This window comes from Chlamydotis macqueenii, chromosome 2, assembly GCF_036417535.1.
Source record: "Chlamydotis macqueenii isolate bChlMac1 chromosome 2, bChlMac1.mat, whole genome shotgun sequence".
Lineage (NCBI taxonomy): Eukaryota > Metazoa > Chordata > Aves > Otidiformes > Otididae > Chlamydotis > Chlamydotis macqueenii.
The window spans coordinates 137,606,487-137,621,911 of record NC_141557.1 but is presented as its reverse complement, the minus strand read 5'-3'; the positions used below and the strand labels follow the sequence as shown (position 1 = coordinate 137,621,911).

The window sequence follows — 15,425 nt, the reverse complement described above, 5'->3', positions numbered from 1 at the left end:
ATTCCTTTGAAAAATAGTTAGTTTTTAAATTGTATTTGAGAAGAGCAGCTTTTCATCTGCTGATAATCTGTATGCTAAATTTCAGGCCAAAGTGAATTTTCTTTCACTGTTGTCTGATGTTGTGTCTTTGAAGTCCATGTGGAAGGGGTCTTGCTGATTTCAGAGCTCTTAGGCTCAGGCCCAGAGGTTAAACCCTTTAAAAAAGGAGGAGGGGAGGAAAGAGCTGTCAAAATGTGATTGAAATATATGGGTGAGTTACGAGCTTCAGCTCCAGTGAGGTTGTTTGGCAGCGTATGTATTTAGGGGCTTAACCTAAAGTTAAAGGTTCTGTTTTTCAAACTCGTGCGGCTACAGTTGCCAACATGGGCTCAGACATAGGAAAGAGTAGGTCTGAACACGTAGAAACACCCCTTTCTTTTTTTGTGGACAGCTGATTTGATCACTGAAATGACATCTTGGCTTTTCTCCCCGCTTGTCAAGTAGCTGTTCTGTTTTCACAGAGCAGAAGTGCCAAGTGCAGGCTGTTGCCCTCTTTCTTCTTCCTTTTCATAGAAGTAATGACAAAGGATGAAGCACTTCACTCCCTCAGTTGGTGTTTCAAAGCTAGCCTTAAAAGCATGGAAACTGTCATATAGAGTTGAGTTGGAATGCTGTAAAATAAAAATAAAGGCGAACTAGTCTCAGCTTGGCTGAAGATGAGACATCTGAGTCCTAAATATTGATCTGGTCTATGTGACGTTCATGAGCTATGGCCACGGCACCCATTTCATTTTGTGTTTAAAAAAAAAAAAACAACCAAAAAACTTCCCTTGATTTTTATTTTTTTTTTCTGCGTAATAGGAAAAGGTGTTTCTTTAAGCCTTGTTCTTGACAAGCAAGCGTTGCTTACGATGCTCTTTCTTTTTCCCTCCACACCCCCTCCTCCTGCAGAATCACATCGGGAATTCCTTCACAGGCCTGCGTCTGGATACGTGCCAGAGGAGATCTGGAAGAAAGCTGGTAAGAACTGTTTAAAAACACCATCTCAGTCTTCTGGCAGCTGTGTGCAGTTGTTAATGGACTGATGTGAGGAATGAAAAAAAAGGGGGGAAGCTTACTAGTAACAAGAAGAAATTGTGGTTAATAATCTTAAACTGGAACTGATCAGGACATGAAATAATCTTTGTAATAGAAGCATCTGCTGCTATAGTTAGGGGAATATCAGTACTTCCATTGAGGACCCCTATTTTCTGGGGTTATAATGGTTTTGGGCTGAAACTTGATATGCTAAAGTTTCAGTCTGTTAGCAATTTTAAAAAAAAAGTTTGTGTGAGATTTTTTTTTAAGCTTCAAGGTTCTTTCCTAGTTAAGGTTAGAATTCCCAATGGAGGGGAAAAAACCCAAGTGTACCTGTTACAGAAAAACCTCCAGCTATGCAATGTAACCATTCTTAATTTTAAAAAGATTTTGTGCCTGTCAGCCCCCAGTGAAGTCTGTGCTCATAAACTTGCAGAGTTTTCAATGAAGTAAGCATGATCGCATCTCTGCAGCTGCTCTGGGTGATTACAGGGGCATTGACACCATCTTCCCTGGGCTTGAAAGGCACCATAGGTCAAGGGAGGTGATTCTCCCCCTCTACTCTGCCCTGGTGAGACCCCACCTGGAGTACTCTGTCCAGTTCTGGAGCCCCCAACACAAGAAGGACATGGACCAGTTGGAGAAGGTCCAGAGGAGGGCCACGAAGATGATAAAAGGGCTGGAGCACCTCTCTTATGAGGACAGGCTGAGAGAGTTGGGGCTGTTCAGCCTGGAGAAGAGGAGGCTGCGGGGAGACCTGATAGCGGTCTTCCAGTCCCTCAAGGGGGCCTACAAGAAAGATGGGGAAAGGCTGTTTAGTAGGGCCTGTTGCAATAGGACGAGGGGTAATGGTTTTAAAATAGAGGGGGATAGATTTAGATTAGAAATTAGAAAAAAAATTTTTACGATGCGAGTTATAGAACACTAGAACAGGTTGCCCAGAAAGGTGGTGGAGGCCCCATCCCTGGAAACGTTCAAGGCCAGGCTGGATGAGGCTCTGAGCAACCTGACCTAGTCAGGGATGTCCCTGTTCCTTGCAGGGGGGTTGGACTAGATGACCTTTGAAGGTCCCTTCCAACTCTAACCATTCTATGATTCTATGTTGTGGTTGGACAGAGTTTTCTTCAACACTTGAAAACTGTGCCTGAGCACAGGAGTTTCCTGGCGAGGATCCTACTGCGGTGCTGGAGCGAAACCTTTGCTCTTTAAACATCGATATCAGAGTTTCCTTGTTTTCCTAGGGCCTAGGAGGTAGCTCTTGAATTCTAGGGATGTAGTTGAGCTTCTACAGATAACGCCCATAGACACACACCCCCTGCTTTTGAACACCTGGATAACCATGAAATCCACTGCAGCTTCTGAGCAGGAGTTAATGATTAAATGGCAAATATGCCACAGTTTTAATGTTTTCTGATCAAATCTCCTGTAGCTGCTTGCTGCTTCTTGGTGTATTTTAAACTAAATTCAGAACATATGTGTAAAAAAATGTTCTACTGGCATATTTTTGCATCAGACAAGAAGTTGTGTTGTTTGTCTGATATGGGTTTATAATGTAAACTCTACATTTGTCAATATGTAAATTAATATTTTTTAACTGCTGAGGTTTATACAAATTTTTCTTCTGTTCAAGAAAAGTGTAGTCTTTGTAACTCAATGCAATTGTGTATCCAAAAGTATTTTTATAGTTTGTTTTGCCATATTTATGTTAACATTTTAAATTAAAAAAAAATGCAGTCCCAGGAAATCTCAGTAAAAGGAGAATTATTCAGGTGCATTTCAGGAACTTTATTCTTCTTGTAAAAATCTCTATTTTGATGTTGTTTGTCATATCAGGTCCTAGATGCAGTACGATACAAGAAAAAAAGTGTTTTCATAAGCTAGCAATACAAGTTAATTGAAACTTTTGGCCTGAGTTATAAAATTGGATGTGCATTCACATTGCACATATCCACAAATGGATCCATATCCACAAAAGGAGCTCTGACGTGTCATCTTGTGAGCATACATGTATGTCATCAGTTCCTTTGAAACAAAGTTTGTCCTTTAGTCCCATTTCTAGTCTCTTTTTTTCATGCTGATGTAGATTTAAATCAGATTTCCTGCATTAACTTAGCATGCCTGTGAATTGGAGAATAAAAAAAGTCTACAGGATGCACACCTGTATCAGTTACTAAGAGTAGTAAAACATCAGAAAGCATACTGCTTTTCATAAATCATGGGCCTTTGTTTTCAGGAGAGTGCACTGAAGTTGGAGATCTCCACAATTTCATAATCAGTTCATGGCAGTAAAGCTCTGTAAGAATAGGTCTCTAGTGCCATTTGAGATCCTCTGTAGTTTCCTGGCAGGGCTGCAACTGCCAGTCAAGAAAGCTGTAAATCTCTCACAAGTCATTTCTGATGGCTCGGTGTGGATATCTTGGTATCTCAAATGTCCGTAAAGACCAATCTGTAGACAGCTGAATAAAGTATAAAAGTCTAATTGGGATGTTGAATCCATTGAACTGAAAGAATTTGGCATAAACCAGTTAAAAAGCAACCTGAAAATCCTGTGAAAAAGGAATTGAGTTTAAACTTTTGGAGACTGATAGACTCCAGTGCAATTCTTTAAATTAAGCACATGCTTTTGTAATTGTTGGAGCAAGCACACAGTAAGCAGCACTTTGTGAATTAAAGCCATGTGAACCCAGTTCAGTGGGAAGTCATCAATTCGTCTTGGTTCACGTCATTGAATTATGGATATAGAATCATAGAATGGTTAGGATTGGGAAGGGACCTTTAAAGGTCATCTAGTCCAACCCCCCTGCAAAGAACAGGGACATCTTCAACCAGATCAGGTTGCTCAGAGCACCATCCAACCTGGCCTTGAATGTTTCCAGGGATGGGGCATCCACCACCTCTCCAGTATTCTACCACCCTCAGTGTAAAAAATTTTTTCCTAATATCTAATCTAAATCTACCTCCCTCTATTTTGAAACCATTACCCCTTGTCCTGTCACAAGAGGCCCTACTGAACAGTCTCTCCCCGTCTTTCCTGTAGGCTCCCTTTAGGTATTGGAAGACCGCTATAAGGTCTCCCTGGAGCCTCCTCTTCTCCAGGCTGAACAGCCCCAATTCTCTCAGCCTGTCCTCATAGGAGAGGTGCTCCAGCCCTCTGGTCATCTTCATGGCCCTCCTCTGGACTCACTCCAACAGGTTCATGACCTTCTTATGTTGGGGGCTCCAGAGCTGGATGCAGTACTCCAGGTGGGGTCTCACCAGAGCAGAGGGGGAGAATCACCTCCCTCGACCTGCTGGTCATGCTCCTCTTGATGAAGCCCAGGATGTGGTTGGCCTTTTGGGCTGCAAAAGGTGCATTGCTGGCTCATGTTGAGCTTCTCATCCACCAGCACTCCCAAGTCCTTCTCTTCAGGGCTGCTTTCAAGGACCATGCTGAGGAACATCTATTCCACACAGGCTGTTTGCTCCCTGGAGCTTCTCTCATGAGTTAGTGCTACTTAAAGGGAAGGAACAATTCGATTACATTCCTAAAGAGAGTGAATTTATGCTAAGAATGCTTAGCATCAGTGGGACAATGGAGGATACAGATCCATGCATCTTAGATATTTGGTTTTAAAAACTTCCAGATTTATGTTTTTTGATACTGAAATCTAATCACTCTTCCTTTCTCTGGAAGAGCAGAGGAAATAAGAGCACTGGTATCATTCTTGATTTTAGTAGCTCAGCACATTGTCAAGGCAAATAACTGTCACCCATAACTTTTCCTGCACAGATATTAAAGTTTTGTTGTTACCCGAAACTATGAAGTCTGCATTCTATGTCTATAAAATACCTGTATTTATACCTGGAAGAATTTATTTTAAGAAGATGTGCAGAAAGTTGGTGACGGGAAATGTTGTCTCGTTTATTTGGATGTTCATGAGTTCATACAGTATTGAAAAAGGGTAGTACATTGTGACCGAGAAACCTGACATATTTTAACTATTTGTTTTCCCAGTTAGTATAGCACAACACAAATTCTGTTGTCAAAGTTAATGGAAATACTCAAGTCCAATCCATAGTTTCTACTAATTAAAAAGTAGCATATGGCCTCATAAGCACTTTTAGCATCTTCACACTCTCAGAAGCTTTGCAAAAAAACTTATGCAATATAGAAGATAGAAAATAAGGTTCTATTTCTATATTTGGAGTGAAAAGTAGATTATATAGGATGAAAAACTATAAAATTAGAATTCTCTGTAAAATGTTGGAGTATTGTGCTTCTGTGTAACATAATAGTTTAAACTGGCATTTCTAACCACTGCAAAGACCTCAACATAAAACTAAATTTATATGATGTAATGAAAGTGTATCATGCCATACAAAGATAATTTCTATTTGTAGCAAATATCAGCAAGAATACAGATTTTCTCAAAGAAATCCACTTTGTTAATAACTGCAGTTCACAGACACAAAACGTCTGTATTTAAGTTGCCTCATTTTTATGAAAATGGTAATAAAATTGCATCTGTATGTTTGCATGTGTATATTTCTTTTCTCACGATCAGTGAATGTTTGCAGTTGGTAATAAATATTCAAGCACCTTGCAAATGTCCTACCAATTCCCTTTGCTGATCTGTGTGTGCCTATGGGACTAGAATAGGAATGCATAATTTAAATATAAATTGCCTGATTTGCATATACAATTAGTTTAGCTGCAGCTTTGATCGTAAGCAAAAATTATTGTCCTGTATTGCCACTTAGATAGAATTTTAATTCACCTTGAATATTCAAAGTAAATTAAGCCTTGGCTGTACGGTTGAAGGGTATGCTTTTTTCCTCTCCTGAGGCTTTCCCCTAAACAACATTTATGATAGGGTAATATAAGGGCATATTTTCAGCCTCATAAAAATAAAGGCATAAGTTTTATCTCTAAATTCCCTTCTCTGGAAAACTTGAGTTAAAACATCCTTTGCAGACAAGCACACACGTTCCGCACACACAGAGAGTAACAGAACTCTTCTTTCATTTTAATTATTTCAGTTTTAGTCAGTACATGGCTCAAAGTTAAGTCTTTATTATAATTTGCTTAATAACTGAAAATGGAGACTTCATGTAGTCATTTTTTTTTAAATAACAAGTGCAGAGCTATGAGACACAAAAACTCAAGACAGTTATTGACTTAGTATCTGTATGTAGGAGTTAGGTCTGTGTGCGTGCACACAACTACATGGGCTAAAACTCAAACCCATAACGCAGTTGTAATACTTAGATTTTAATCTACAGTAAAATATTTTTATTAGAAATCTATGTTTTTAATTAAACAGAACATTTAATTAAGGTGGTTTTTAAGTAGATGAAACAATTAAGTGCAAACACTTGAATGAAACATGTCATAATTAGTTTTAATAGAGTGTTAATTGGTACTAGGTTTGCCAAGTTAATAATTACTGCTTATTAAATTTTCAATTAATCATTGTCATTTTGCTTTGAATAAAGATGAAAATTAGATAAACTAATTCAGGGGGAGGATGGTTTCCTTGTTAATTAGAGCAGTTAATTAAAAAAGAAAAGAAATTACTTGTTTTAGTTGTCAATTAAAAGACTGTTCATTAGTAAAATCTTTGCACTCTTCCTGCATCAAAACCCAAATAACTAATTTGTGACAATCCATGTTTTCCGGAATAAAAGATATGACACTAGTATATACCGAAGAAAGGGCTCACTGACTTACTTGTTTTACAAGAAGCATGAAGCTTTGAATTTAATGAAGCACTGTGCCCCTGCTCAGGGTTAATTGTGCATGGAAGCCTTGCTGGCTGTGGTCTGCTCGAGAGAGCTCGGTGGAGCCAGGAAGTCAGGTCTTCACAGTGTAAACACAGGTTTGAAGGAGAGATCAAGAGGTCAAATGGATGTTCATAAACAAATTTTAATTTTGGCTCATAAAATTATATGTCCAGGAAATGATATTAGACCAGTGATTAAAAAAATTTAAATAAACTCTTGGGGTTTTTTTAACATCGAGTATTTATTCGTTAACATACGGGGAAAAAATTTTTAATGACTATAAATCCTGTCTTAATTTCCAGAGCTTTAAGATACATTTTTTAAAAAGTCTGTAATACTGTGTCTTAAATAATAATTCTTGCCAAAGATATTAATAAATCTGGTGTGCTGCAAACTCAATTTTCCAAGTAAAATGTTGAAAAAGATTACAAAAATAACACACCAGAGATGGAAATATCTGTACTTAGATAAGTACTGACCATGAATCAAAATAGCAAGAATCATCACAAGTGTTAGAGACTTGTGAGAGCTTTTGGTGTTGGGGAATTAAAGAAGCACCTGGGTGGTTGTGAAGAGTCTTGAGGAACCAGGTTCTTCTATGTCCTTCTTCTCAAAATGAAGACTCTCAATATAATAGTCTCTGCTGCATGTCACGCATCAATCCTGTGTAGCTGTGTGCTGATGAGGATTTCTTCCCTCCATTGTAGAGGAAGCTGTCAATGAAGTAAAGCGTCAGGCGATGGCCGAGTTGCAGAAGGCAGTGTCGGAGGCAGAGCGGAAAGCTCATGACATGATCACTTCAGAGAGAGCTAAGATGGAGCGCACTGTTGCTGAAGCCAAGCGCCAGGCCGCAGAGGATGCACTAGCTGTTATCAATCAGCAGGAGGATTCAAGCGAGGTAAGGTCTTTGCTGGGCAGGCATCACCTGTGGCTGCAAACCATCTGGGCTGGCTTTAATCTCGCTATTTGTGTGACATCAGAGTTCAGTGCCTGCTTCTAACTCTTTGCACAGTAGCTTTGAGCACCTATTTCAGGCAGATGCTGAGCTCCAGATTTTCTTGGCTACATTGTAATCTGAACCCAAAATAGCTAGTGAACTTGAGCTGCAGTCTCACCTTTTAACTGCTGTTCCGGATTACACGTAGTGCACACGTCTGTTCTAATTTAGCTTTTCAGTAGCTGTATTTTAAAGCTATTCAAGCTACCATATTGAACAGATAACAAGACTGCTTTGAGGAAAATATTTCACGCTGAAGTCGAATTTAAACAAATTATTCATTTAAGACATTGTAGAGCACAGTATCTAAAAGCTTGTCTGGGGAAAGCGTTGGATGTAGAAGCAATTAGCAGAAGATGATGGTTCCTATAGGACAGAACACAAATGTAGATTTGCAAGTGTTTCCTTATTTTGAATGTGTTGCTTTGGCTGCAGGGAATATTCAAGAGTTAAGGAGTGGGCAAACAGCATTTGGAAGGGAGAAAAATAGACTGGAAGAGCAACAAAGAGTGAAACAAGAATAAGTATGTTAAGCCTTGACTTACTTTCAGACCTGAGAGTGGAAGTCTTGAATTGCTGTGGTACTGGACATCCAGCAGCACGACTAGCTGGATCTGGGAGTGGAAGAGCAGCATGTGTTTGACCAGAGCTGCAGCAGTCTAGACAGCAATTAAATTTGATGCCCATTACAGAAAAACAACATCCTAAGTTAAAACTGCCCTTAAAAACAGACATGATGTCAGTTAAAAGTTACTTGCATATAACCTTCATCTCTCAAGACCACTAAAATGAAAGAACATTACTTTCATGAAGTATTTGTTGTCGTGTACTAAGATATTGGCTGTAGTAGAACTACTTTTTAATTTAAATTCTAAATTACAGGGGGTTGGAAAAAAGAGTAGATAGCGGTACCTGTTGTGTGGGGACACACATTTGTGTACAGTACTGTCAAAGCACTTTTCGTGGGCTGGATGGGCAGCGTTGTAGAAGAGTCACTTAAGCCAAAAGATGCAGATGAGCTCGCTGCAGCATGCTGAGGAAACTGGCAAAAATCATGAGCAGATAAGTCAGTGGCATGCTGCAGTATACTTCCATAATTTGAGGGAGCGTAAGATTTTAATTCATACCAGGCTTTTCTGGAGATGAAAGACCATTGTGGGATCACTGAATGCCCAGAGTTTCTCCTTAATGTGTAGCAGATGAATAACAAGAAGACAAAAGGAATTGATTTTCAGCATCTGAAAGTTTCTCAGGAAGAAAGGAACTAGGGGAAGTGTATGTACCCTTTAAGTACTAACTGTTCCATTGTAGATTAAATGAGACATAAATTCAATTTATTGGCATTTCGTATCTGAGATACTCAAGGACATTTCTCTTGCACTATGTTCATAGAAAGGGCATTTGTCTGACTTAGCATCATTAAAGAGCTGTCACTTGGTGTGTGTGTATGTACAAGAGACTCTTATTTGTTAAAACCAAAATTCTAAAGGTTTGGAGGAAACTGGAAATTAAATTTGTTTAGTGAACTGATACAGTGTAGGCGGGACAGAGGAAGTACTTAGGTGCCAGTAGGTACAGCCCATTCTTCCACAAGCAAATGTGCATCCAAAGGAATGTGTAGGGAGTTTGTGTGCTGTAATTAACTCCTGAGCAGTCATAGCTCTGGGAAAAGCTGTATAACAACAGATATCTTTACTGCTTCTCCAGCAGAATTGCTTATGAGGTTGTTCATTTCCTGGAAACAGGACTTCAACAACAAAAAAAAGACAAATAATTCTTTTAATTGTGTTCAAATGAAATGTGGCTTATAAGGTTACAGATGTTCTCAGGGCTGTGCATCCTCGGGAAGGGTACAAGCCTCCTGGACCTAGAAATGAAGTCTAGTGCCCTGGTCCTGTAGCTTTCACCCCTGTGGTCGTGAGTGGCACAGCAGTTTTGAGGTGAAAAATGCAGTTTTAGTAAACCTGCAGAAAGAACTCAAGTTTGCTCAGTTTGTGTTTACAGGTGCATGCTTAATTTTGAAGGGAGATGGCAATGATTCTTATTTGAGAGTCAGATCTGCCATTAAGTTTTTATATTTAGTTCTTCTCCCATTTCTAATTATGCCAAACTCCAAACACTTAGGGCAACGCTTCTCATGATTAACAGTTAACATGCTGTTGATTCTTTTGGATCTGCTGTAAGAACGGACCAGACTTTTCCTTCATCTTTGGGGACAGGACATCAGTTTGCCAGTGTTTGAAAAGTGTTTCTTTGGAGACGAGACCTTGTGTTTATCGGGGTTGAGGAATAAAACTTCACATTTTCTTTGGTGTCCGTTATTTCTCGATCTCTCTGTGAACGTCCCCCCTTGTTTGTCTAGGTCGAAAGTCTCCATAAACTTCTCTCTGTTCACCTCTTGCAGCAGTACGCTTCCAGCAACACTGATTCCTGTGTACTAAAGGCACTGGAGTAATATTTCCAGGGCTAGAATATTTTAAGTTCCAAATATGAGGATGCTCAAAGAGCAGATTCTGTAGTCTTGCAGGTCTAGAAGAAGACTGAGCATCACTCCTCATTTCTTATTCTTGGTGGGACAATTACACCAAGGCCTGCAAGAGAGCTCAGTATAGGCTGCTATGTAATCTCCATGCAGTTCCTGACAGAAAATATTTCTCCCACGGGTGTCATTTGTTCTTTTGGCTGTGGAAACTATGAATGGAGATGGGAATTTGGCACCAGATTTCTAATGTATCAGATATAATTTTCATCTGATATGGCCACTCCCTGTCTATTGGCAAGGTTTTTCCCTTACAGCTTTTCATTTGTTAGTCAGTAAAATGCAACCTGGACGTAGCTGAAGCTTCTTGAAGCTGCTCTGGTGTGAGAACTTTGTGGCATGATTTCTAGTGCAGTCTTCTCCAGAGCTCAAAGTAATAAGTACTAGTAAGACTCAAGATTTTTGTAATTATTATAATTTTAAAATAATACGTAGTCTCTTAATCCAAGACTTTTCAGAGGTCTCACAAAGAGAAGATGATTGTGGTTTTTATATTTTTGTTTTTCTTTGGTTTTTTTTTTTTTTGGGGGGGGGGGGGTGCAGGGGGGGAGGAGGGTGTTTTCTTTTTCCCAGTTTTGTTTGGAGCTTTTTGTGTTTTGTTTCAGTTTGTTTTTAACCCAGAAAAGGTACCACCCCCGACTGCAAGATTGTCTGCAAGAAAACAATAAAGCTGGATATGTTGAACTAACCAGAACAAAATAAAGGGTGCTTAGGACAGTGAGAGGACTCATGGGGGGAGACGTGATATTTGGAAGCATCTTGAGTTTTAAGAAGTGGTCTCCAATATTTTGAGAATCGCCACATTACATAGTATAGTTTTAATTTCTGACCCTGACCTGGTCCATTATTGAATTATTGTTCTCTGCTTATGATTGAATTGTTCAGTATGATTTCATTTTCAATGCCACTGCCTCAGTGTCTGTACGTTTACTTTCTAAAGATTTCCATAGTATGTTGGCATAAGCCCTTGCGACTGACCAGGACATGTTCATTGTTTTCTGTTATTATAATGAGAGATTGGCTGAAGATGAGTGAACAGAGCACACACAGCTGTTGGAAAGGACAGGAGAAGGCCTACCTGTCAGCATGGCTGTTCCTGAACCGCAAATTATTTATTTACCAGTTGCTTACAGTTGCTTGACAAAAGATGACCCATTTATCAGTAGCTGACTTGGCCAAGTACAGAAATATGTGTGAGCAGCCTACCCTTTAATGACTGCCGTGCTTGCTTTGGCTGCAATGTACTGTTGTGCAAATCAATTTTAATAGTAAGGATGAACAGCTTAGCAAAGAGACTGGCTGCCCAGATTGTGGAGGCGGGGGGGGGAAGATAAATCATCAAAACATCTGTCTTTCTGCTCTGGTATAAAATGCCACTGAAAAATCTGACACTCAGTGTTCTTCCTCACTTTTGAGTAGAGTTGGGGGCTGGGTATGGGGAAGGAGCACAAATGTTTCGGTTCTCTCAACTTAAAGCAGATGCTGACATCTGCTCAGATAAACCAACTATGTAACTGGTCCAATACTGCTTTTAAAGAGATGTGTAATGTTAGGGCTTGTTTATATTGCAGCAGTTTATGTTGTATGTGAATATCACACTTACCTGGCATTTTGAAGACAGCTGGGTTCAATCTCTGTTGACCAATCCATTGAGACTAGGACTGTGCCAGCAAACCTGACTCTGAGCATCAGATGCTGTGATTCAGACAAGCCTAGTTTTTCAGGCTGGTATTAAATTTAATACATATGTCAGCTAATGTTTATTTTTTTGGCTGCCATCTCTTAAAAAGTAGCACATCATCCCCTGCAGTGGTGGGTGGTACAGAGGCGCCAGCGCCATGTGTTCTGCGCAGGATCAGTCCAGATGTGATGTGAACATTGGCAGTGCCCCAGACTGCTGAGCTAAGCCTGACTTGCCAGCTTGCACGTCTCTTCCGTATGCTTCTCCACACTTCTGTTTTCAGGATTTATCTTCTCTTATGCTGACTCGTATGAACGTACATGTACTTCACACAGTAAACAGTGGCTTGGGCTAGCCTGGAGTGTTCAGTGATAGGTGTAACTTTACCAGAAACATCTAAAGGTTTGAATATCTTCTTATGAAGTGATGTATTTTGACGCAGCGTGGGAATTTCCAAAGTACCAATGTGTTTCCCTTTTTATGGGTCTTGGATACAATTTTCATTACAAACTTTGCTGTTTATTTGCACTGGTGTTCAGTGGCTTATACAGTCCTCATTTACGCCACTGTGGTTTCAGTGATTTCTAGATGTTCTTTTTCTTGTGGTTGGTAGTGAAAGAGTATTGAATGCCATGAGAATTGCAGAACCGGGAAAAATATGGGTTCTTTGTACTCAGCCATGCTTCCTTTCCTTGTAAACTGGGGATACCCAGATATTCTCAAAGATGACAGAGCAATGTATGACACTGTATTACGGCATTTCAGAGTTCTTAATCTCTTTGACATGTCACAGTCCATTTTGAGTTTTTCTCTTTTTTAAGCCAGCTCTACACTGTGTCTCGGCTGGAGGTGTCAGAGGAAAGCAAATACTCAGTTGTGATTAAATATTTCAAAGATTAAAGTGACAGGATGGACAAAATTCTTGACAAGTATATGTCCTGGTACTGGAGACCACAGAAATGGAGACCATTTGTTTTTAAGAATTTTCATGATGGCAAACAGAACTTTCTGAGTTCAGTTGTTTGAAGATGGAAGCTTAAGTGCATAAGAATTAAGAGTCTGACCTAAGATAAGGCTCTGACCTAAGACTCATGTCCTTGTCAGTTGAAAGAGGAGGGTGAAATATGATCGGTGGCATAGATTCGGAGCAAGATTCCCATCTGGTGTAATTTAGCTCAATTTCATTGAATTAATTCATTTTCAAGGTAGTGAGGTTAAATTGAATTATGTAGTCTGAGAATCTGGCCTTTTGTATAACCTCACTGTTTCACAGGAAAAATCAATGAAGAGTTAAGTTGTAATCCAGTCCTCCTCATAGTTTTAACTACATATGGAACTCTATAAAGCGCGAGCTGGAAGTGCAGTGTAGTAGATCACTACCTAAAGACAGAGAAGAGAGACCAGGAGAGGCTTTGAGACATCTGCTACTCCCTCTCTCCAGGCATGATCAACTCTAGCTGTATCATTCCTGCTTTCCCTGTGTTTTAGTGTTGGAGATTCTTCAGCGCCTCTAAGCAATTTGTGCCTGTCCTTAAAAAGGTTTATCATAACATTTCTTTCCAGTTTCTCTTGCAGATGTTTCATTTCATTGCTTCTCCTGTTCATCCATGTAGACACAGCCATTGCCTGTTTCACTGCAGTAGCCTCCAAGATGTTTGGATGCTACTGTTCCTTCTCAGGCTACCATCTCTCCTTATATTTAACAGTCTGAGTTCATTCAGTCTGTTCTCGTAGCTTGTGTTTGTCTGACTTCTGATATTCTTGCTGCCTTTCTCTGTGTTCTTTCCCAGTCTTATTTATCTTATTTGATTTGCTGTATTTGAAATGCTTCATCCCAGCCTGGACAGTACTCCAGGCTGAGCCTTGCCAGTGCTAGGAGATAGAGTCTTCAATCAGGCATAAAGCAGTCCATAGTCTTGCCTGTACACCCTTGTATGATGATTGCCATCTTGTCACCAACAGGACATCATGGTCCCCTGTTAGATATCTGAGATGCTCTCTATGGAGTTCAGTCAGGGCACTCCATTTGAGTTGCTGGAGCGCGCCCAGAGAAGGGCAATGAAGCTGGTGAGGGATCTGGAGCACAGCTCTTATGAGGAGCAGCTGAGGGAACTGCGATTCTTTAGTTTGGAGAAGACAAGGCTGAGGGGAGACCTCATTACTCTCTACACCTACCTGAAAGGAGGTTGTAGGGAGGCAGATGTTGGTCTCTTGTCTCAAATAACTTGTGATAGGACAAGAGGAAATGGCTTCAAGTTGTGGCAGGGGAGGTTTAGGCTGGATATTAGGAAACACGTCTTTACTGAAAGAGCGATCATGCACTGGAACAGGCTGCCAAAAGTGGTGGAGTCACCATTCCTGGAGGTGTTCAAAGAATGTGTGTAGATGTGACACTTCAGGCCATGGTTTAGTAGGCATAGTGGTGTTAGGCTGACTGTTGGACTTGATGATTTTGGAGGTCTTTTCCAACCTTAAAGATTCAATGATTTTATTATTTTGCTGGTACAGAAGTTCCTGCTTAGGCCTTAGAGTGAGCTGTAGATCTTCCCAGGAGGGAAGAAAGCTTGACCATGCTCAGTCCCATAATGAGCTCAAGCTCTGTCCACGACACGATGTGTGGATCAACAGGGAATACATAAGCAGAGGCGTACAAAGCACATCCTAGGCAATTAACTGGCATCTCGAGCCTGGCTTTTCTTTGGTAGAACGTGGGGTCTGGAGCTGCCAGTAATGTGAACAGAAAGCATGTGTGGCCAGAGCTTGGAGTGTTTTTCACTACTCACACATGGGAAGGAGCAATGAATGGCCACAGCAGTGAGGGCTTTGTAGGACAGGGAGTTCTGCACATCAAATCCAGCTGCTATTGCAGTGCAAGCTCCTCATGGTGCATGTACTTTTTATGCTAATTTGCACTGCAGTAATTTTTAAACGCGATAAGTTGTTGCATAAATATAAGCTGTACATTTTATTTTGAAATTCTTGTATTTTATGTGCTTTTATTCCCACAATTACACTAAAGCTGTAATGACCTGTTAAATTAGAAATAATATGTCCAATGGACAAAATCACATACCAGGTAATGTAGGACACATTAAGTAATTGTGTAAGGAGTCAGCTTAGAGCTTTGTCACTTCATTAAAATCTTGCACTTATGTATTACTTTTCATGTTCTCTACAAGCTGATAGTTAATTGATGACTATTTAAATAAGAAAGTTGAACCCATACTGTTAAAATTAAATGACTGTTTTCTGACATTATTACAGATCTTGTGGTAAGATACTGAATTACCGTATGGTGGCTCTGCTCACGTATGGAGACAGTTCTGTCTGTGCAGACAGGCCTTCCCCAAAAATTGAAGCAAAATGAAGATTCCCTAGAAATTGGCCTA

The 15,425-nt window shown here is 40.0% G+C and overlaps 1 protein-coding gene across 6 annotated transcripts in view; it reads left to right on the top strand.

Moving 5' to 3' along the window:
• RUNX1T1 (RUNX1 partner transcriptional co-repressor 1) overlaps positions 1 to 15,425 on the top strand; it is a 116,673-nt gene that overhangs the window by 95,302 nt on the left and 5,946 nt on the right. For all 6 annotated transcript variants that reach the window (XM_086741003.1, XM_086741005.1, XM_086741006.1 and 3 more), the window contains 2 exons: positions 931 to 999; positions 7,527 to 7,717. In XM_086741003.1, the coding sequence (XP_086597129.1) occupies positions 931 to 999; positions 7,527 to 7,717 (260 nt within the window). The remainder of the gene's footprint in view (positions 1 to 930; positions 1,000 to 7,526; positions 7,718 to 15,425) is intronic.